This window comes from Lepidochelys kempii, chromosome 16 (genome assembly GCF_965140265.1).
Source record: "Lepidochelys kempii isolate rLepKem1 chromosome 16, rLepKem1.hap2, whole genome shotgun sequence".
Taxonomy (NCBI): domain Eukaryota; kingdom Metazoa; phylum Chordata; order Testudines; family Cheloniidae; genus Lepidochelys; species Lepidochelys kempii.
In genome coordinates, this window is record NC_133271.1 from 11,110,234 (window position 1) to 11,131,967 (window position 21,734).

At 46.8% G+C, this 21,734-nt stretch overlaps 1 protein-coding gene across 1 annotated transcript in view; it reads left to right on the forward strand.

The window, feature by feature from the left end:
- The window catches only part of LOC140899299 (uncharacterized), a 258,414-nt gene that overhangs the window by 86,942 nt on the left and 149,738 nt on the right, over positions 1-21,734 (forward strand). Inside the window, exons 5-6 of the mRNA XM_073314570.1 lie at positions 1,921-2,076; positions 5,143-5,181. Of these exons, the coding sequence (XP_073170671.1) occupies positions 1,921-2,076; positions 5,143-5,181 (195 nt within the window). The remainder of the gene's footprint in view (positions 1-1,920; positions 2,077-5,142; positions 5,182-21,734) is intronic.

Below are 21,734 nucleotides of genomic sequence, written 5' to 3' on the forward strand. Positions count from 1 at the left end.
TCCTGGGTTCTCACAGGGGTTTTGCACTTGAGTGGTGGCAGCATCTACCCATCCAAGGTCAGAGAAAAGCTGTAACCCTGGGAGTTTAACACAAGCCTGGAGTGGCCAGTATTCATTTTTAGAATCCTTGCAGGCCCCCACCTTCTGCACTCGGAGTGCCAGAGTGGGGATTCAGCCTTGACACTTCTGCTGTAGAATAACAATATTATTTGCCTAGACACAGTGTCTAAAGGGTCCATGTCGGGATCTGGGTCCCGTTGTGCTAGGCACACTACACACACGCATTGGAGATACAGTCCCTGCCCCAAAGAGCTTCCCGTCTACGAACACACAGCAGATTACAAGAAGTAGCTCTGTTTAGGAAATGCCTAAATTTTATTGGATCCAGGATTATTTTAGGGTCTTTGCACTGAAACCCCCTCCCCAATAACATGCAAACCAGGAACCAGAGGTATCAGATTACAAAAGGCAGCTCTAAGGCTCCTTACCATCTTGCATCATCTGCACAATGCCCTCCCTCAGTATAGCTCTGTCACCCTTCCCCACCTCTCTTTCACAGCCAATCGCCTGGTCAAACCCTTGGCTTGGAAGGAAGATTTCATCTCATTAAGTTGGCCTCGGGTTGGGGAGATTAACCAACAGCTTTCGCACATTTATCTCCTCTCCGCTTTTATGGCTCCTTGGAGACAGCAGGCGAGAATGACTAAATGGGGCAGGCTTGTATGGAGAGAGATGTTTGCTCTGGACAGTTACGGGGTGCAGAAAAAAGCTGCTTATGGCTTCATGATACTGCAGCTAACAGATCATTGCACCAGTTACACTGGGCTCATGAGACAGGGGAGAGGGAGGAGAGGCTCTGAAGGAGGCTAACAGAGAAGCCCTGTTTGAATTGGTTCAGACTTTAATAATTACAGAACCTTAGCAACTGTGGAGACTCCTGGCTTCTCCAGGCAAGCAGGGCTCTTCCCACTCCCCCACCCGGATGCCCATTTCACCTCTCCCAGTGCCAAGAACCTGGCCCTCAGTGTTGCATTCCCTACAGGCTGTCTCTTCTTCAGATTCCCCTGGCTCTGATGTGCTCTCCCTCCCGCTGGCGCTTTCTCCTCTGCACAGAGCTGTCCCCAGCAAAGGCCAAGGAAGGCAAAGAGCTGCTGTCTGCCCTGCTGTATGGTAGCCAGCTGGGCATTTCAGCAATGGCCTTCTTACACGCCCGCTCTAGCCAAGGATCCGAGTGTGAGGAGTGAGGCCTGGGTGTGGGGAAGGTGGTGTTTGGAGTTACCAGCCAACACTGACCTCATGGGGACAGCAGGTTCTTCCGTCCCTGTCTTGCCAAACGCTGGGGGGTCTAGTAATCCAGAGCCCTTCTAGGTAATTTCAGGCTGTGGGTGGGGGGAATGTGTCTGCCCGTTGGGGTAGATTTTTTTATTTAGGGCCTGATCCATCAGCATGCTGAGCCCCTTCAGAGCTGATGCTCAGCACCCTCTTCTCCATTCCCATCTCTCAGGAGACGCCCAGCACGCTGCAGAATCCCATCCTTCCCTCTCAGGAGTTTTGCTTGGATGTTCCTGCTGCCTATTGATCATCTCTTCTTGCCATGGAGCAAGGGGACGTGCCCGTGTTTGTGTTGGGAACCACGGGGTTCAGAGCCTTGGCCAGGCTGACACAGAAAAGGGTGCAGGACCAGGCGTTCTAGGCTCAGACACCCCTGCCCTGTGGGGTCCCTCTTTTGGCCCTGAAATAGGATTCCTTCTCTGTAGGCTGGGGTGGAGCATCTCCTTGCCGATGTAATTGCTGAACACCCTGAGTCCAAATAACTCCATTCAAACCTATCCCACTTGCGTTTTATTTCCTGCTCGTCCTCCAGAGGCAGTGTCAGGGGTCGGTGTGTAAACTCCACTTGTTTGTTTCCTTGCCTCCCAGGGTGCTCTGCAGCAGCTGACCTTCCAGATGGGAGCCCCGGGGGCTGCTGGTGAATACTGTGGAGGCTACAATACCCGCTGCACCAGCGCTTTCAGCACTGAAGCTTTCCGCAACCAGTCCCGCTCCCCAGGGGGGCTTTCTCCCGCGTGGCCGGAGGTGTGTCTAGGGCCTGCAAGGAGCATTCTTGGGTTTCCCCATTGCAAAGTGGGACTCAGTTTATCCCTGATGTTGCACTACTTAATCCCTGGGGTCCCTCCGTTGACTTAATTCAGCCCCTTGGGACTCAGGTTTCTGCAGTGGTGTGGAGAGAATATGCTGATGACTGTGACACCCTTTGCGTTTGGGCACCGGTGTAGTGTTTGTCTTTCCCTTCCCACGCGTGTCAGTGCTCCAGAAAGGGCCGGAAAGGAGCCCAACAGAGCACCTGGTTACCTGGTTCCACTGCCCCATAGCCCACGTAACAGTGGCAGGTAGGAAGAGTTTCAGCAACGGTGTCGGATGGCACCTGGGGAGAGCTAGGAATAAGCAGTAGCTTTGGAGTGCGTGTCCTCTCATCCCAACCCGCTCTGTGTCTGGGGTGGGAGCTCACAGCCGTATTGCCCTGTCTGTGTTTCTGGGTGGCTCAGTAGAGTGACCTTGCCGGGTCACTAAGTCTTTAGCCATGGATGGGCAGGGAGCATACACTATCGTGCTAGCTGGGGGAAGCTGAATGGAAGCTAATCTGGATCAGCGGTGGGGGTGGAGAAGACGCCACAGTTGCATGCATATGGAGGGAGGCTCATGGGCCAGTGATTTTGGTAGTTCTTGGTCACTGGCCATGTCTGTTTTATCCCTCATTCCAAACAGAGCCATGCCCATTCCCCAGAGAACCCCCATGGCAACGTGGGAGATGATGGCTCTACTCCTGCAGCCTCTGCTGATCTCCTGGCAACCCAGGAGCCTCCGTTAAACGAAAGCTGCTGCGGTGTCATTTGAGGCTTTGGCATTTGACTTCCCTTTGTGAAATGGCAATGGGGTTTGGTGCAAAGGGGAAGATATGGCTGGGAGGGAGGGGTTTTAGCTGTAGGAAGTGTGTGTGTGTGTGCACATTCTTGTGTACTTGCGTGGGTGTGAAAACACACACAGCTAGCATTGCGTAATGTTGCAGGACATTTACCAAAGAAAGAGTGCGACTAATGAGAAGTGTGCTCAGGAGTTCCATTCCCACTGGGAAATCCCACTGCCATGCAGCAGGGCCTGGGCACGGAACTCCCTTGTGCATCGTGTTTATGAACGTTTACTCCTCTAAGAGTATGTCTACACCAGTGGTTCTCAACCAGGAGTCTGGAGCCCCCTGGGGGGCTGCGATCAGGTGTCAGGGGGTCCGCCAAGCAGGACCAGTGTTAGACTCGCTGGGTCCCAGGGCAGAAAGCTGGAGTCCCACTGCATGGGGCTGAAGCCCAGGGTCCTAAGCCCCGCCACCTGGGGCTGAAGCAGAAGCCTGAGCAACTTAGCTTCACGGTGCCCCCTGTGGCAAGGGGCCCTGGGCAATTGCCCGGCTTGCTACCCCTTAATGCCGGCCCTGGCTTTATATGCAGAAAACCAGTTACCGTGACACAGGTGGGCCGTGGAGTTTTTATAGCATGTTTTGGGGGACTCTTGGAAAGCAAAAGGTTGAGAACCTCTGGTCTACACTACAAACCTAAGTCGACCTATTTAAGGTTGACTTATAGCCATTGCAGTAATGTGCATGGCCACGCTACCTTCCTTGGGTCAGTGGTGCATGTCCTCACGAGAAGCGCTTCCACTGACCTAAGAGGGGCAGCTTCTCGGCCCCCCACCCCCACCCACTCCCCACCAGGAGCAGGGTACCCTGGTCAATTTCCTGGCTCACTGAGCTGTGAAATTGACAAGACTGCTCAGCATGGAGCAGGGAGTAGGGAGTAGGGTTCCAAGCCACCAAGCTCTGGCTCCCAGCCAGGAACCGGGGCAGCCCTCCACCTCGCTCCTAACCAGGAGCAGGGTCCAGTGTGGGTTTCCTTGTGAATTTCAGGGCTCCTGCTAGGAAATTGACAAGCTGGCCGGTATAAGGGACACAGTGTCTACACAGACACTGCGTCACCCTAACTACACTGACATAAGCCTTACCCCTCTCCTGGAAGTGGAGTTGTTACGTTGTTGTAGCAGGGCACTTACATTGGTAGGACGAAGGTTGTCGTGTAGACGCTAATGTAATTGGGTCGACATAAACTGTCTTATGTCGACCTAACTGTGTAGTGTAGACCAGCCCTAAGTTACTGATGTAATTGAAAACCAGAAGCGTTGTGGGTCTCCGTTTAACCAAGGTTCTTAATTATTTCTCAAGAAGAACTGCTGCTCCTCCTGGAATCCAGTCCAAAGGAACTTGTATCAGTTTTAGCACAGTCTTTGCTAGCCTGGGCAGCTCAGTATGGACTCAGAAGCAAAATGCCCCAAGTTGTAGCACAACAAGAGTTACTCAAGGTCACCCCCAGTAATGATGGTACTGGTGCATTAGATGGTGCTGTTTTTGCTCACGTGGCTTGGCAGAACTACTAGCTAACGCTTGCCACAATCCCATGCGGTTGGTTCGTATCATCTCCATTTTACAGGAGAACTGTGACCCAGAGATGGTCTTGTCCAAGAGTGTACTGGAAGAGCTCACAATAGAGCCCAGGTCTTTGTGGGCCACACCCATTGGTAACCCTTCCTAGAGCTGAGTAGGAAAAGACCTGTGTTCCCAGAGAAAAAGTTCCTGGAACTTTACTCCAGAATCACAGCAAAAAAAATGGCTAAATGTGCATACTTGAAGCACAGGTGTTAAAGAACCAACCAAATTCCCCAGTCCTGCTCATGCAGCGAGAAGCATGCTGAAAGGAGTGACTTTTTACAAGAACCAGCTCTGTTACCCACTATGCTCTTAACCACTGTTCCCTCGAAGCTGTGAGCGTGTACACACGCACACAGATCCTAAACCCCGCGCACATGGCGAAACACAATGTGCAAACATTTTCACAGAAGCACAACAATTTGCACAGAAGAAATTTTTTGTGCACACGGCCTGTCAAAAATTTGCACAGAAGAAATTTTTTGTGCACACGGCCTGTCAAAAATTAGAGGGAACATTGCTCTTAACCTATGGAAACAGCAGAGCCATCAACAATCACTTACTTAAATAAATTCAGCTACTCAGGTAGTGACGTCATATTTCTCTCTCTCATCTAGGCAAAAAAACCCAATGAAATTCAGGAATCCTACACTCAGGTATGACTTTCCCAACTCAGTGGGGGGGGATGTGTACAGGGTTAGTCCCTTTTTGGGAGGGGTTTGGAGGGGATCCAAGATTTCATTATGCATCATGATGTTTCTCAAGGAACCAAATGGATTGTTTTGACTACATCAATAATTATCAGGTAAAAGGCCATATTGCACAGCCAGGGGTACAAGTTGTTTGGTTTTTTTCCCCAAGCACCCCAAAAGTGCGCTAGATGCACTCAGAACAAACACTAGACAACATCCCTGTCCTGAAGAGCTTCCAGAAAAAATATCGAGTTACCATGAACCATATTAAACAGTAAGTGCAGAACAAGAGTCACAAGATTATGGAGTTGCTTAGAGTTTTGAGGGGCACATTTTGAGTGTTTCGTTTTTCACCCTTGATGATGGATAGAGAGGCTGGTCAGGCATTGGTGGTGTTAGGCAAAAAGACTCTTTTCCCCAAGAATCAGGCAGGCACAGACAATATTGAAGGGGGTTTATTCACGGTACCAGGAAGACTGATAAACAGCTTCAAAAATATGGCCAGTTATATACATTCTCTTATCCATTCATTTGCATTTATCTGTACATACAGAGACAGACATTGTTACAAGTCAAGAGAGAGCTCTGAACAAAGATAAAAATAGGAACAGTACGTACGTATAGGGGTCATCCTGATTACATCAAGTATCTATGGCTACCTTGCAGGGGAAAGAAGCGGGGGGTGAGTGCTTACAGATATCTGGTGAGCTGTGAAGGGAGGATTTGTTCTGTTCTAAGAGCTGAGTTACTGGGTGGACATTGGACCATATAAGTTTATCAAGTGTTTACAGTTGTCAGTGTCCTTGGGCTACTGAAGCATTCCTGCTTGATCTGCGGTTTTTGTCTTAGCTGTTAGCTAAATTTTAACTCTTGCCTGACAGTGGAATGAATCAAATGGCTGCACAGATGGATCAGTTTGTGGCTGTAAACACGGGTCATGTGGCAGTGGAAACAAAAATGATCTGTAGGATAGCCAGTGCCGCCTGGAGTCCTTGTAAATGGGGGTGGGGGAGGAGGAGGTGGTGATGATGGGAAGATGGTGAATTCTGAAGTTGATGTTGGGGGAGCAGGAGAATGGCTACCACGTCCGCTGCTGATGTGGGACTTCAATGATCTGCCCCAGGAAGATTCCTGTGGCCACTCCCCCATCATTGAGTATTTGGAAGGGGCAGAAGCTGCCAGACCAGTGCCCAAATTCATTTGATAACTGCCAACCCTTTTCTCAGTATGGGGATGAGGGACAAGGCCAGAGTCACTTTTCTATTTGTAGGGGGAAAGGTTTAAACCAGAGGTGGAAATTTAAAGGGTTTAAGTGTGAGTAGCTTTTGAAACTTGGTGTACTATTTATTAGTTTTGAACAGTAGGTCACAGCAAAAGTTTAATAGCAGAATCCTATGGCATGGTGTCTCACTCTCACCATGTCATTAATGTTATGCAAAATACACAAATGTAGCTATTCACTGAATATGCCCCTAATTTGAACACACCTCAATTGCACATGCATTCAGACTAAACTGTATCTGTGCAAATCCGAGCATATGCAGTTCTGAAAAAGTGTTCCATAAAATTCCTCAGAATACATCAGAGAACTTTGATATTCCAGGCAAACTATGAATTGCCCTGAATTACGCAGCTTCACAGTTATCCAAATGAGAAGCCTAGTTTGTGATGCATTCTCCTTATCTATTCCATTATCTGTCTGCTTTCCGGGCTGTTTCTGAAACCCGGCTCATTCTCAGTGGCTTTCCTACTGGTTGGTGTGAATTAGCGAGATTCTGCCATAGTAAGAAAGCCGGTGAATTTCACAGGCCCGAAAGGGGAGAATAACGAGATTCTGGAGCTGGGTCAAGTTTAATTTTTCAAGCCCTTAATCAAAACCAGAGATCAGCTTCTGCAGAGAGGAGGCTTTCACAGACCTGCTGCAGGGACTGTGATAAACTTCAGTTGGTAGTTTTTGTTTTCAAGACTCTGCACTTTTAGAGGTAGATGGAAGCTCCAGAGTTTTCATTAACTGCTAATTAAGATTAACTAATTGCATATTATAAAGGGCTTGGTTAGTACAGTGCTGGAGCTGAGGGCAATCATATAAGTGGATCAGCACAAAAGGTACTAGATTAATTGCTTGGAGCTTATGTCATAAATCCATGTCTCCATTTTTCAAGGGTATAAGATCCTTGGGCTGTGTCTCCAGGCAAGGTTAGCAATTTAGATCCAGGGAAGTGCTGGTAACATGCGTTTACCCTCGTCCATCCAACCAGCTCTTGCGCAGTCCTGGAGCTGGATAATTCTGCTTGTCATATTTACACCATTTATCACGAGGGAGCGGTTGGGCCAACTGGATTTAATAACCTTTTTAAGAGGGAATCATAACATACTAGTAGAACTGGGAAGAGGAAGTGAGACATGTTTCTCTTTCTTTTCTTTTTTCTTTTTTCTTTTCCCCTCCACCCCTTTGCCTCCTGAGTCATTGTGATGGCTATTTCAGAGCCAGGTGGGTGGCTTGACCAATACACCATGGGTACAATTTTCAAAAGCACCTGAATGACATAGGAGCTGTTTTATTTTTTTTGTTTGTTTTTTTCCCCAGCCATCACACAGGCAATTAGGAGAGCAAAGTCTCATTGACTTTCAGTGGCTCTTTGGCTACTAAGTCATTTAGGTGCTTTTGAAAAATTAAGGCAAGGTCTAAACTAGGGGGAAATCTTGTTTAAAAATTCCAACTGGCGTCAAGACCAGTTACTGGTTGTATGTGTGTGTGTCTCTATCTATCTATCGCATCATCTATCCCATCCAATCTACCTAATCTTCTTCCTAGCCTATCATTTGGCGCTAAGACAAAGCTAGACCAATTCAGACTGGAAATAAGGTGTAAATTTTTAATAGTGAGAGAAATTAACCACTGGAACAACTTGCCCAGGTGGAGTCTCCAGCACTGACCATTTTTAAATCAAGATTGGATCTGCTCTAGGAATGATTTGGGGGCAGGTCTCTGGCCTGGGTTATACAGGAGGTCAGATTTGATCACAGTGGTCCCTCCTGGCCTTGGAATCTATGACTCTAAGGGCTGGGCTACACATACAGCATAGCAGTAATGCAGCTGAACCGCTGTAGCACTTAGTGAAGACTCTGCCTCTCATTGGCATTGATGCTCCACCTCCCCAAGAGACGGTAGCTGTGTCGACAGGAGACGCCCTCCGCCAAGATAGCTCTGTCCACACCAGGAGTTCGGTTGCTATAATTGCATCACGCGGGCATGGGTTTTCCACACCCCTGAGCGGCAGAGTTATACTGACGTAAGTTTGTAGTGTAGGCCGGACTTTGGTGCCCAGACCCATCCATGCTCTGTTCCAGGGGTTTGCCCTCAGTCCTAACTAACTGAAGAGCTACAGCAGCACTGTACTCACCAACATTAGCCGCTGAGTTTTCTCCTCATCTGCCTGATGTCTAGGGTTCCTGAGTGCGCTCTCATCCCTAACTCTTGTGCTTGTGTAATAAAAGACCAATTCAGTTAGAGTGGATGTGGCCCGTTCCCATCAGTTGACAAGAAGGGGTGAGTATCAACAGAGGGAAAATTATTTTTTGTAGTGACCCAGCCACTCCCAGTCTTTATTCAGGCTTAATTTGATGGTGTCCAGTTTGCAAATTAATTCCAGTTTTGCAGTTTCTCGTTGAAGTCTTTTTTTGAAGTTTTTTTTATTGAAGAATGGCCACTTTAAAGTCTGTTATGGAGTGTCCAGGGAGATTGAAGTGCTCTCCTACTGGTTTTTGTTACAATTCTTATTCTTTTGCATAGAGACTGTCCAGTTTGGCCAATGTACATGGCAGAGGGGCATTGCTGGCACATGATGGCATACATCACATTGGCAGATGTGCAGTTGAACAAGCCCCTGATGGTGAGGCTTATGTGGTTAGGTCCTATGATGGTGTCCCTTGAATAGATGGAAAATTTTCCCTCTGTTGATATTCACCCCTTCTTGTCAACTGTTGGGAATGGGCCACATCCACCCTAATTGTACTGGCCTCATTAGCACTGACCTCCCACTTGGTAAGGCAACTCCCATCTTTTCATGTGTTGTATATTTATACCTGCTTACTGTATCTTTCACTCGATGCATCTGATGAAGTGGGTTATAGCCCATGAAAGCTTATGCCCAAATACATTTGTTAGTCTCTAAGGTGCCACAAGGATATCTCAAAATGACATTGTGTGGGTTGCTGTGAAAATAGTCATCTTTTTATGGCCCACAAAGCCCAAAGGTCTGTGAGTCTCCTGCAAAAATAAAAGTACCTTTAAAGCAATTCCAGTGGGCAGTGTGGCCAAATAACAAACCAGAACGATGCCCTTCCCTGTAGCACCAAATAAGAGGAGGATAAATAGATTGAACTAAGCAAACTTTAATCTCTCCCCCTGATCTTGCACATGCTTATGCAGCTGAGCGCCCTCAATGGGATTATTCCCGTGTGTGAAGTTACTCACATGCATACGCATTCACAGGATTAGGCCCTTAAGTACCCAGGTTATATAACTGCAAACAGCATTCTGCGAGTTCTAGGGGGTGGGTTGTTCGAGGGGGTTGTTCCAAAGTAAATAAGATTGTATCTGGGCCTTTAAATGATCAATGAGGGATCAGAAGTTACCAACAAAAACCCTGCTTCCGTTTGAGGTCTGGAAAAGCTCATGCTCAGGCTTCAGTTTGTTTATGCTGTCATTATCCCACTAGTTCTTCAGTCCTCCAAGGAGTCCTCCCACCAAAACTGAGCAAATCGAGCCAGGATATTTCTGATGACTCTAAACTAAAATTGTTGGTGGTGAGAGAACAAAAAACTTATTTTGGTGGAGAGGGGAGTGGGGGATTGGAATACAAATCCATAAAGGATTCAAAGAAAGACAAAATACCTTTGCTGTTCATCTTTAAGTTATGATGTCTTTGCACTAACTCTCTCTCTCTAGATGACAAGTTTCAGAGTAACAGCCGTGTCAGTCTGTATTCGCAAAAAGAAAAGGAGTACTTGTGGCACCTTAGAGACGAACCAATTTATTTGAGCATAAGCTTTCGTGAGCTACAGCTCAGTTCAATGGATGCATCCGATGAAGTGAGCTGTAGCTCACGAAAGCTTATGCTCAAATAAATTGGTTAATCTCTAAGGTGCCACAAGTACTCGTTTTCTTCTCTCTCTAGATGGGAAGCTCCTCTTAAGAGTAACTTTTCAAAGTGGTTAATGGGGGATTTGGCTGCTTGCTTACCATTAACATCGGTGGGAGTCACGGAGTTAAATTCCAGCAGGTTGCTTGGCACTCAGCATCCTGTAGCAAACTGCTTGTTCTTGAAGTGTGCGCCTTGTGTGATAAAGACCAGACCTGATGGGATAAACACTGGCAGTTTTCTGCCCCACTAATGCTCTCCAGCATCTCTGACTATATGCTTCGCGGGTAATACCTTCTAGACAGAAGTCGCTCTCTCTGCAACCTGTTTGAGATGGTGCAAATAAGGATCCGCTCTAATGTCGATTATAAATCAAGCTGAGCAAATCGGTGATTTTTTTTTCTTTGTGGCTGAACTGAAAAATCCAAAGAAAAATTGGTTGACTTCCAACTGAAATGGATTTTTTTAATTGTTTTCCTTGATGAAATTAAAAACTGGAAAAAAATCGCGTGGGTCAAACAAAATGTTTCAGGGGTCGACTGGAAACCGTGCTTTGGAAATTGTTTCCACTTTGTTTTTCAGATGTAACTATTTGCTGAATTCAACCTGAATTTGTCAGTTGTTTCTGGGCCTCAAAAAATGCGTGTTTTGGCTCATTTATTTTCACCAATTTTTTTTTTTTTGTCAGCTCTAATCATAGAGCTTCTAATGTCTCAGCCATCTGAAATGGACTGAGCTGAATTTCAGACTGGACAGGGTATTGTTCGAGGGTTTCTGGCACAGCATTTTAGGGGTTTGTTTTGCTTTTTAATACTACATTGAAAAAAAAATGAGTTGGAGCAATTTGGGGGTGGTTTTTTTTTCTTTTTCTTATAATAAAAATAAAACACCATTCAGCTATGCTATGTGACATCCTCTAGAGTGAATAACCGCCAGTATTAAGCCTTTTATTCGCTGACCTGCAGGCTCTCCATTCCCATGCTCTTGCTGCCTTTTATTGTTTACCATGTGCTTGCAATATTTCAGTATGTTTTCAGTCTGAGAGATGACTTCTCTGCTAGTACTAGCTTCTTTACAAAGCACTGCACCTCCGGGATTAGTCCTGTCATACTGGTGTCTTGCTGTGACCATGTGATTATAGATCCATTGACCTTCTGCAAGGTCAGAAGTGCGGCTGTTTGCCAGGAGAGGGTCTTTAAAACGATTGATCTTTCTTCCCTTTTCTTGAATTGGATTCTCAGTGGTGATGTATTAACAGTCACACGTTGTTTTATAGAGATACATCAGGGTATTTAAGTTGGTGACTCCTTTCTCTGGCTGGTCTAATTTGACCCTAAGGCCTAAGTTTTTCAAGACTGACTAGAGTGATTTTGGGTACCTCAGTTGGTGGAAACCCAACTTGAGAGGTCTTGACCGTAAGAAGTCCTGAGCACCTGCCCTTTGAAAATTAGACCCTTTAAGGTGTTTCAAATTGGGCACCTAAAAATGGTGAAACCCAAAATCACTCTAGTCACTCCTGAAAGTTTAGGCCTTTAATAATTTAGGCTTGCAGTGTATTAATATTCCAGGTCCAGCATCTGGACACCATATGTAAATTTGAAGGGTGGAAAAATTGCTGTCACGTTGCCTTAGCCCCAAGGAGTGGGCATGGGTTGAGTATCTTGATTTTCCACAGTAGCAAATAGATCAGGCACACCTTCCTGCTGCTTCATAGTTATCTCCCAGAATCCACAGGATCAAGTCCCCTCGGGCTGCTGATTCCCTCTGGGGTTTTGTGACTGAAGGAAACACGCCATAATGTAGAGAGTAGCGCAAGATGGGAATTTTCGCAGAACTCTTTTTCATTGAAAAATGCCAGTTTGTTGAAATGGAAACAGTCCATGAAACAGAGTCTAAATTTCCCAATGAAGAAAGTGGAGGAAAGACCCTTTGGAATTTGCCAATGTTTTGTTTAGACACATTTGAAAGAAAAATCTCTGGTTTTTCTGAATCAAAATGACTTTTCCTTTAGAAATTTAAGCTCATTAGCCTAAAGATTTTGAAGAAAAAGTCAATCAAAACGCAAGTTTTGAAATGATCCAAATGAAATATTTTGATTGACCTGAATCAGAAACAACTTTGTGTTTTGGTTCATTGATCTTTTCAAGATTTTGGCTTTTCGGCCTGATTTGAGACGGGGGGGAAAACCTTTGAACTCTTGAAAATATGAATGGGATGGGGAAACTGCTTCCTGCCCAGCTCTAGTAGAGAGCTGTTTCCCCGAGCACTCGAACTACTGGTTCCACTGGCTCTTCTTTCGAGGGCTGCTGGAGATAGGCAGGGGTGAGGTATTGACAACCGCGTCTGGGCTGCTTATCCCTTCACATTCTTCCTGTCAGTGCTCATCAAGTTAGGCTTTTGTTGTCAGGACTGACTGGGGATCTGTTATCTCTGGGAAGGGGTGGGGGGAATGGAGAGAAGGGGCCTTGTGCTGGCGGCATGGACTCTTGATTTAGCAAGAGAAGGAATTTGTTTTTCCCAAAGGCCCTGCGGTATAGCAGCTCTGCTCTTGGCCTTGGTGCCAGGTAGGTCGGGCTCATGGTCTCCGAGCGGGTGCGAGAACCATTCACAAAGGATTTGTGCCCAGCTGACCTCTAACTTATCTCCTTTTCTGGCTGCCTTGGGGAGTTCAGTAAAGCGCTAGGCGCTCCAAGCTGAGTGGGTTTTTACTTCCTGTCTTGCCTTTGCTCGATCCAGTTAAGCAGATAATTGCTTTTGTTCCGATTTGGTGTCAGGTTGCAGTTTTATTGCCTACCTGGATAGGAAGCAGATTTTAGGGTCCAAATGATGATTCTGTGAAGACTAGGTTTACACTCTCCTGCTTCAGGGCATCAGTCAACTGCTAATTAACAGGGGTTAGGAAGGGACTTTGCCTGGGAGCAGGTTATTCTATCACCGTCTGCCGCAGCGTTTCTTCAAACCTTCCACTGAATCAGCTGCTACTGGCCTCTGCTGGAGACCAGATACTAGGCAAGGTGCCCCACGGCTCTGTGCCAGCTGGCAAGTCCTATGTTCCGTGGGATGCATGGGCAAAAGCCGGCCCGCCGACAGGGGTGGGAAGAGGGGGGGGGGCAAAGGGGGTCAATTGCCCAGGGGCCCATTGATTTAAAAGGGACCAGGAGGATGGGATGGATACATATTTTTAAATAAAAATTTAAGATTCTTTTTAAAAGGAACAGTCACCGTTGGCCAGAGCGCTGCTGCGCCCTGCTGGTCCGGCGGAGCGTCAGCGACAGCAGCCTGGGAACCGCGGCGCCTGCTGCCTCCTCTGGCTGCTCGGGAGCTGCTGGGCCTGCCGTGCCGGCTCTCCGTCTGCGGGGCTGAGGACAGGGGGACAGGCTCCGTCTGCGCTACCAGATTTCCTCCCCCCAGGACTGCAGCTCCTCGCCAGACACAAGCCAGCAAGTTCAGCCACCCAAGCGAGCCTCTCTAAGTCTGCCGAGAGGCAGCCGGGGCGAGCCCCCCCCTCACTGCCGCTAGCACTGGCTGAGGAGCTGCTGTCCCGGGTGCAGGTTGAGGGGCCACCTCCTTCGCTCAGCCAGGGAACGAGGCACGGGTTTTCCCTCTGCCTTCACCCCGGCCATCTCCTCAGAGATCCCTTGGTAGATCTGGCGCACCAGGCCTGCCGTCTCCTCATTGCTCTGGGTGTTGATGTCCCACAGCACCAGCAGTTCAAGTATTGTATTGTATATGTTGACGTTGTTGGTCATATTCAGTTACCTCTTGTCTTTAGATTACACACGAATCACGATTAGGTGTTTAATTAGCCTACTTGATACTTCAGGTGTTTTCTTACTTTGTGCTTCCTTAAATGTTCAGACATTAATTAATTCCATCCCCTAATGTATTTATTTATTTAATGTAAATATATAATTCAAAATAACAAATTCTATATCTTATATTTAGGCTCATAATTTGTTTAATGCTGGTCCTGTAACTGGGGGGAAAAAAAGAGTTGACTAGATCAAGCAACGCCACGACTTCCGCATGGCGGGTTCTAATGTGTTATCGATAGCATAAAAAGCAGTGTTGTAAACCTCAGCCCTCCCTTTCTAGGAGGGGCATTGACTGTTCTGCCCTGGGGGCTGGAATGGCTGTCGGGGGAACTGGGCAGAAGCAGTTGCAGGCCCAAGCAGGAGCATATGTACACTGGGAAAGACATTGTGTGCGTGAGTTTGTCCTCTTCAAAGTACTCTCTAAACAATGGCTAATCTGTGCAAGCCCCATGGAGGGAGGGAGATATTTGTCTCCATTTTATCAGATGGGAAAGCTGAAGGATTTGCTCAGGACCACAGAGGGGAAATGGAATCAGAGCTAGGAATAAACTCCTGGCATCCTGCTTCGAGCTTGTATCCCTACGCTTGGTAGGTATCATACGAATATATTTGTCTTGCATGAACTTCAGCCATAAAATCCCCCAAATGTTTTGATTTCCCTACTGCTTGCAGCTTGTTGCTAATAACAGATGTGCTCGGGGTATAAACAGCCTTTCAATGTGGTATTTTAGGAAAGAGCTGGGAACGGCGCTCAGGCTCTAAGCCCTGGCTGCCCGTAATACTCATCAGCGTTAGACTTGCTGCCCATCCTGTTGCCATCTTCCAGATTTGACTTTTTTTTTTTTTTGTAGTTTCAAATTATATCCTCTTTTATTTTAGCAGCAGCAACTGCCCTTTCCAAGGCCGAGGCTGGAGAAGGCTTTTATGAGCTATAATGACAAAGGGTCTTGGTGCATAATGAGCTTCTAGCTGGTATTTAGTTTTTTTCTATCTACCCTGTCGGGGAGAAGGGAGAGGCCCATGCTTTCAAGTCCCAGCTCCAGTTCTGCTCTCAAAGGCAGAGACAAAAATAGGTTTTCCATCTAGTTCGGCATTTGTTTCTTGTTCAAGTGCAGTTGACTTTTTCTCTCTTGAAGAGCGGATTTCTAAGTCTGGCATTACGTTGAATGGCTTCCACGTGGCATGGCCTTAATTTTCTTTTTACACTGAGATGTCTTTTAGTCCCTCGACCTGCTCAGAAATATTGTATCAGTGGGACTTATATGACCCCCTTTGCCATAGTCTGACAGCACTGCACAGTCTTGAATGGTTTCAGAGTAGCAGCCGCGTTAGTCTGTATCCGCAAAAAGAACAGGAGGACTTGTGGCACTTTAGAGACGAACAAATTTATTTGAGCATAAGTTTTTGTGAGCTACAGCTCCTCATAACAGCCCATGATGAGAGAGAGAATCGCTGCTATCCCCGTCATACAGGCAGGGAGCAGAGGCCCACAGAGATCAAAGCATGGTGTATACGTGGAGGTTGTAGTGATATAGTCCAAGCCCTTATAAGGATGCAGTTATATATAAAGGTGGCTTATACCATTCTCATTAATCCCCTTCCCATACTGCAATAGCTGTACTGGTATAAGGCACCTTTGTACCGATACAACTGTGTCCACACCAAAGGGCTTGTGCCACACTAACTATACCTGTATAATTAAAGTGGTACAACTTTTGTGTGTAGACAAAGCCAAAGTGATTTGCCCAAGGTCACATAGAGTGTCTGTGACGGGAAAGAGAATCTTAACTGATGTCTTCTGGGTCCCAGGCAAACTCTCGGGACCATCATTCCTTGTGTGTTTTCTTGCACCTTTTTGAAATACAGCATCATGTGAGCCAAGCAGCACAGGGCTCTTTGGGATGCATTGGTACCTACAGATCCTTGCAGCTCTTGAAAAAGAGTTTATTCCTCCATAGAAATGTTGGCCCAGATCCTCAGCTGGTATAAACCAGCATAACTCCCTGGACATCAGTGGGTCTAAGGCGATATCCATTGGCTGATGATTTGGCCCACAGTTTCTCTGTCCTTCTTGTGATTCACCTGCCTTCCAGTTAGATGTGGTCTTGAGTATGAATTGATGTAGCTTGTGTTTTTCCCCACAGGGTTTAAATAACTCCGTTCACTAGGATTTTCCCTCTCCAAATCGTAGGCCAAAGCATAAGTTCCTTCCTCAGTTTTTACTCTATTCTAGGGTGACCAGACAGCAAGTGTGAAAAATCGGGACAGGGGGTGGGGGGTAATAGGAGCCTATATAAGAAAAAGACCCAAAAATCGGGACTGTCCCTATAAAATTGGGACATCTGGTCACCCTACTCTACTCCAACAGAGTTGCTGCTGAAGCCAGTCAGGGTTGAATAAAGACACCAGGATTTGTTGTCTATCTTAGGTACTTACATGGCCCCCCTATCACTGTAGTATCTCAATCTTCAGGTTACTTATCCTCCCGCACCCCTACGGGGCAGAGCAAGGCTATTATCCCTATTGTACAGATGGGGAGCTGAGGCACCGGGAAGTTGAATGACTTGCCCAAGGACACTCAGGCAGTCTGTGGCAGAGCATGGAATTGAACCAGGTCTTCCAAGTCCCATGCCAATGCCCTAACTGCTAGAACATACATACCCCACCACCACCCCAGTACTCAGTACTGTGATTTTAAAAGGAGAGTGAGGGGAGACCCAGGTGGTAGAGGAAATGTCATGAGAAATTTAGAAAATTTTCCGTGGAAAAGCCTGAAGTAATAAGAGCATCTTCTAGTGCCCGTTGCTGACTGTGTCCACATATCTATTCAGGGGACCCCATCATAGGGCCTAATCACATCAGCCACACTATCAGAGGCTCGTTCACCTGCACATCTACCAATGTGATATATGCCATCATGTGCCAGCAATGCCCCTCTGCCATGTACATTGGCCAAACTGGACAGTCTCTACGCAAAAGATGTCAAGAGATGTCAAGAGTAACAAGAAGGGTTTCTTCAGGTATGTTGGCAACAAGAAGAAAGCCAAGGAATGTGTGGGCCCCTTACTGAATCTATCTCTGTGGAGATAGAGGCGGTTAGGGACTATTTAGAAAAGCTGGACGTGCACAAGTCCATGGGGCCGGACGAGTTGCATCCGAGAGTGCTGAAGGAATTGGCGGCTGTGATTGCAGAGCCACTGGCCATTATCTTTGAAAACTCGTGGCGAACCGGGGAAGTCCCGGATGACTGGAAAAAGGCTAATGTAGTGCCAATCTTTAAAAAAGGGAAGAAGGAAGATCCTGGGAACTACAGGCCAGTCAGCCTCACCTCAGTCCCTGGAAAAATCATGGAGCAGGTCCTCAAAGAATCAATCCTGAAGCACTTACATGAGAGGAAAGTGATCAGGAACAGCCAGCATGGATTCACCAAGGGAAGGTCATGCCTGACTAATCTAATCGCCTTTTATGATGAGATTACTGGTTCTGTGGATGAAGGGAAAGCAGTGGATGTATTGTTTCTTGACTTTAGCAAAGCTTTTGACACGGTCTCCCATAGTATTCTTGTCAGCAAGTTAAGGAAGTATGGCCTGGATGAATGCACTATAAGGTGGGTAGAAAGCTGGCTAGATTGTCGGGCTCAACGGGTAGTGATCAATGGCTCCATGTCTAGTTGGCAGCCGGTATCAAGTGGAGTGCCCCAAGGGTCGGTCCTGGGGCCGGTTTTATTCAATATCTTCATAAATGATCTGGAGGATGGTGTGGATTGCACTCTCAGCAAATTTGCGGATGATACTAAACTGGGAGGAGTGGTAGATACGCTGGAGGGGAGGGATAGGATACAGAAGGACCTAGACCAATTGGAAGATTGGGCCAAAAGGAATCTGATGAGGTTCAATAAGGATAAGTGCAGGGTCCTGCACTTAGGACGGAAGAACCCAATGCACAGCTACAGACTAGGGACCGAATGGCTAGGCAGCAGTTCTGCGGAAAAGGACCTAGGGGTGACAGTGGACGAGAAGCTGGATATGAGTCAGCAGTGTGCCCTTGTTGCCAAGAAGGCCAATGGCATTTTGGGATGTATAAGTAGGGGCATAGCGAGCAGATCGAGGGACGTGATCGTTCCCCTCTATTCGACATTGGTGAGGCCTCATCTGGAGTACTGTGTCCAGTTTTGGGCCCCACACTTCAAGAAGGATGTGGATAAATTGGAGAGAGTCCAGCGAAGGGCAACAAAAATGATTTAGGGGACTGGAACACATGAGTTATGAGGAGAGGCTGAGGGAGCTGGGATTGTTTAGCCTGCAGAAGAGAAGAATGAGGGGGGATTTGATAGCTGCTTTCAACTACCTGAAAGGGGGTTCCAAAGAGGATGGCTCTAGACTGTTCTCAATGGTAGCAGATGACAGAACGAGGAGTAATGGTCTCAAGTTGCAGTGGGGGAGGTTTAGATTGGATATTAGGAAAAACTTTTTCACTAAGAGGGTGGTGAAACACTGGAATGCGTTACCTAGAGAGGTGGTAGAATCTCCTTCCTTAGAGGTTTTTAAGGTCAGGCTTGACAAAGCCCTGGCTGGGATGATTTAACTGGGAATTGGTCCTGCTTTGAGCAGGGGGTTGGACTAGATGACCTTCTGGGGTCCCTTCCAACCCTGATATTCTATGATTCTATGATTCTATGAAAAGAATAAATGGACACAAATGAGACGTCGAGAATTATAACATTCAAAAACCAGTCGGAGAACACTTCAGTCTCTTTGGTCACTTGATTACAGACCTAAAGGTGGTAATTCTTCAACAAAAAAACTTCAAAAACAGACTCCAAAGAGAGACTGCTGAATTGGAATTAATTTGCAAACTGGATACAATTAACTTAGGCTTGAATAGAGACTGGGAGTGGATGGGTCATTACACAAAGTAAAGCTATTTCCCCATGTTTATTTCCCCCACCCCCCACTGTTCCTCAGACGTTCTTGTCAACTGCTGGAAATGGCCCACCTTGATTATCACTACAAAAGGTATTTTCCCCCGCCCCTGCTCTCCTGCTAGTAATAGCTCACCTTACACTCTCCTTACAGTGTGTATGGTAACACCCATTGTTTCATGTTCTCTGTGTATATAAATCTCCCCACTGTATTTTCCACTACATGCATCCAATGAAGTGAGCTGTAGCTCACGCAAGCTTATGCTCAAATAAATTGGTTAGTCTCTAAGGTGCCACAAGTACTCCTTTTCTTTTTGCGGATACAGACCAACAGGGCTGCTACTCTGAAACCTCTACTAGGAGTGAATTCCAGTGGTGAGCACCTGCAGTGCTAATGAATACTTAGGCCTTGTCCCATTCAACTTCCCTTGGGGCCCAGCTGTGCTATTACACTCTTTTATCTTGCCGGTGTGGACGGAGCTGAACTTAATTATAACCACGTTATGGAAACTTGTTGCAGCCAAAGACCAGCAGACGGTTGTTGCAGTCTTGGTTTTCCATGATCTGGCCCCATCACTGCAGGCAAGCACAAGCCTTGTTGTGTATGAGCTCCTGCGATGGATCTGACCTTGTGGACAAGCCCTGCTGTAAAATCACAGGTGCTAAGACAGTTTGTGTGTTGCATTGTAGGGCTATGAATTAAGAATAGCTGCTCAAGATCCAATGATCCCTGCAGAACATTCTTTGTCCTCTACGAACTCCCAAGCCCAGCAATGAGCATACTGCAGGGGTAAAGGGTAGTCTTGCGGAGTGAGACTCGGGAGACCTAGGAATGTGTGAGCTTGGGCAAATAACTTAATCTCTGTGCTCCATCTAAAATAAGGATAGTGGTACTCCCCTAGCTCACAGGGGCATTGTGAGGTGCATTCATTAATGTGGTTAAGGTGCTTTGATTCAATGGTGTTGGGCGTTGGCTGGACAAGTACCAAGATTCCTCTTATGCAATGAAAATTCCTATGGATGGTCTAACTGGACCTGATTGGCAGTTACTAGTGCCAGCCAGCCAATGGGGAGCCTGTAGCAATGTTGACGAGGGCTCATGTGCCCACGCTTGGAAACCTCAAGCAAATTTGCTTTGATACGCTTTCAGACTAAATAAAAACTTCCTGTTTTGTAAGCTAACAAATGACATCAGGTCAGACTTTGTTTTATCGATGACTCAACTTTATGATGCCACCAGGCAGCTCTTAAAAGCAGGACGCTTTGGTCAGCTTGTGGACAGCTGTAGCTGCCTGGTGGGTCAGTGTATGAATGCCAGTGGGAGAATATTTTTTTTAAAACCTCACCTCAGGGTTTCCTGCCATAAGTAATCCCTTCTTTTCACTCATTTTTTGCTTATTACTGACCACTTGCCCCAGAATATTTTTGGTCTTCGAAAGTTTCTAAAAAAAGGACATGGTGCTTTTTGATTTTCTCTCCTTCCTTTTAATTTATCTGAAAATTACTGCAGCACGTAAAAGAAATCACAGTAGACTGCAATCCAAATGTAACCCCACACACTCTGTCTGTCGCCCTCTCCTGACTGGTCTACATGAGAGACTTCTGCTTCTACCAGCTTGAGGAGTTGCTCTTTGAGCCCAATGGTTGGAGGGTCACAATTTTAATAATGGAGGTTCTGAGTCTGAACCTCACTGATTACCCAAGTGCAGGGTGGCTGTTCTTAAAATATATATCCCAATACCCTGCATATAGATCTTGTCGTAATACTGGTTGTAAAGCTGGTTAAATGCAAAAATGCAGGGCAAAGAGACACCACTGTGATATTCTCCATTTATAAGGGGCTAAGAGCTATAACCTACCTCTCTACTTCTTTGCTACCCTGTAGAATCTATGCTGACTTCAGAAAACAGGCGTGAAGCATCGTTGCCCAGGTTAAGTAGGATTAAAAGGGAGCTCTTGAAACTCTTTCATAGAATCTCAGGGTTGGAAGGGACCTCAGGAGGTCATCTAGTCCAACCCCCTGCTCAAAGCAGGACCAATCCCCAATTTTTGCCCCAGATCCCTAAATGGCCTCCTCAAGCATTGAACTCACAACCCGGGGTTGAGCAGGCCAATGCTCAAACCACTGAGCTATCCCTCCACCCCTATTCAATGGAATGCCATATTTCTGCTGAGAATAGCAGCGCTTGTGACCCGTCTCTGCTGAGGGACTGGGCTGGGAGGCAGGCCTGGTGTCAGGGTGAGAGCAGCAGGCAATTTTACTTGGCAAGAAAGGGGAGGAGTAAGAACACAGTGCTAGTGAGTGTTAGTGATGAGGTTCTTAAGAAGTTAGCACTCCACTTGTGAACCTGGGGAGCCATGGGCTTGCAGTTCACACAATCACTTGATTGTACAGTACTCTGAGAGGAACATGGCTGAAGCCCAAAACAGCTGAGTTCTCCTGGTTCTGATACCAACTCCCTTTGCAACTGGGATGCGTCACTTCATGCTTTTGCCTCTGTTTCCAGAGAACTGAGGCACATGCCTTCTCCATGCCCCTCATTCCTCTGTCCAGGCATGTTCCCCATTCGTTTCCATGTATGTCCTCAGGAGCATCCCCATTCCCTGCTGTTGGAAAGGGTTGTTTTCTGTTTCTTT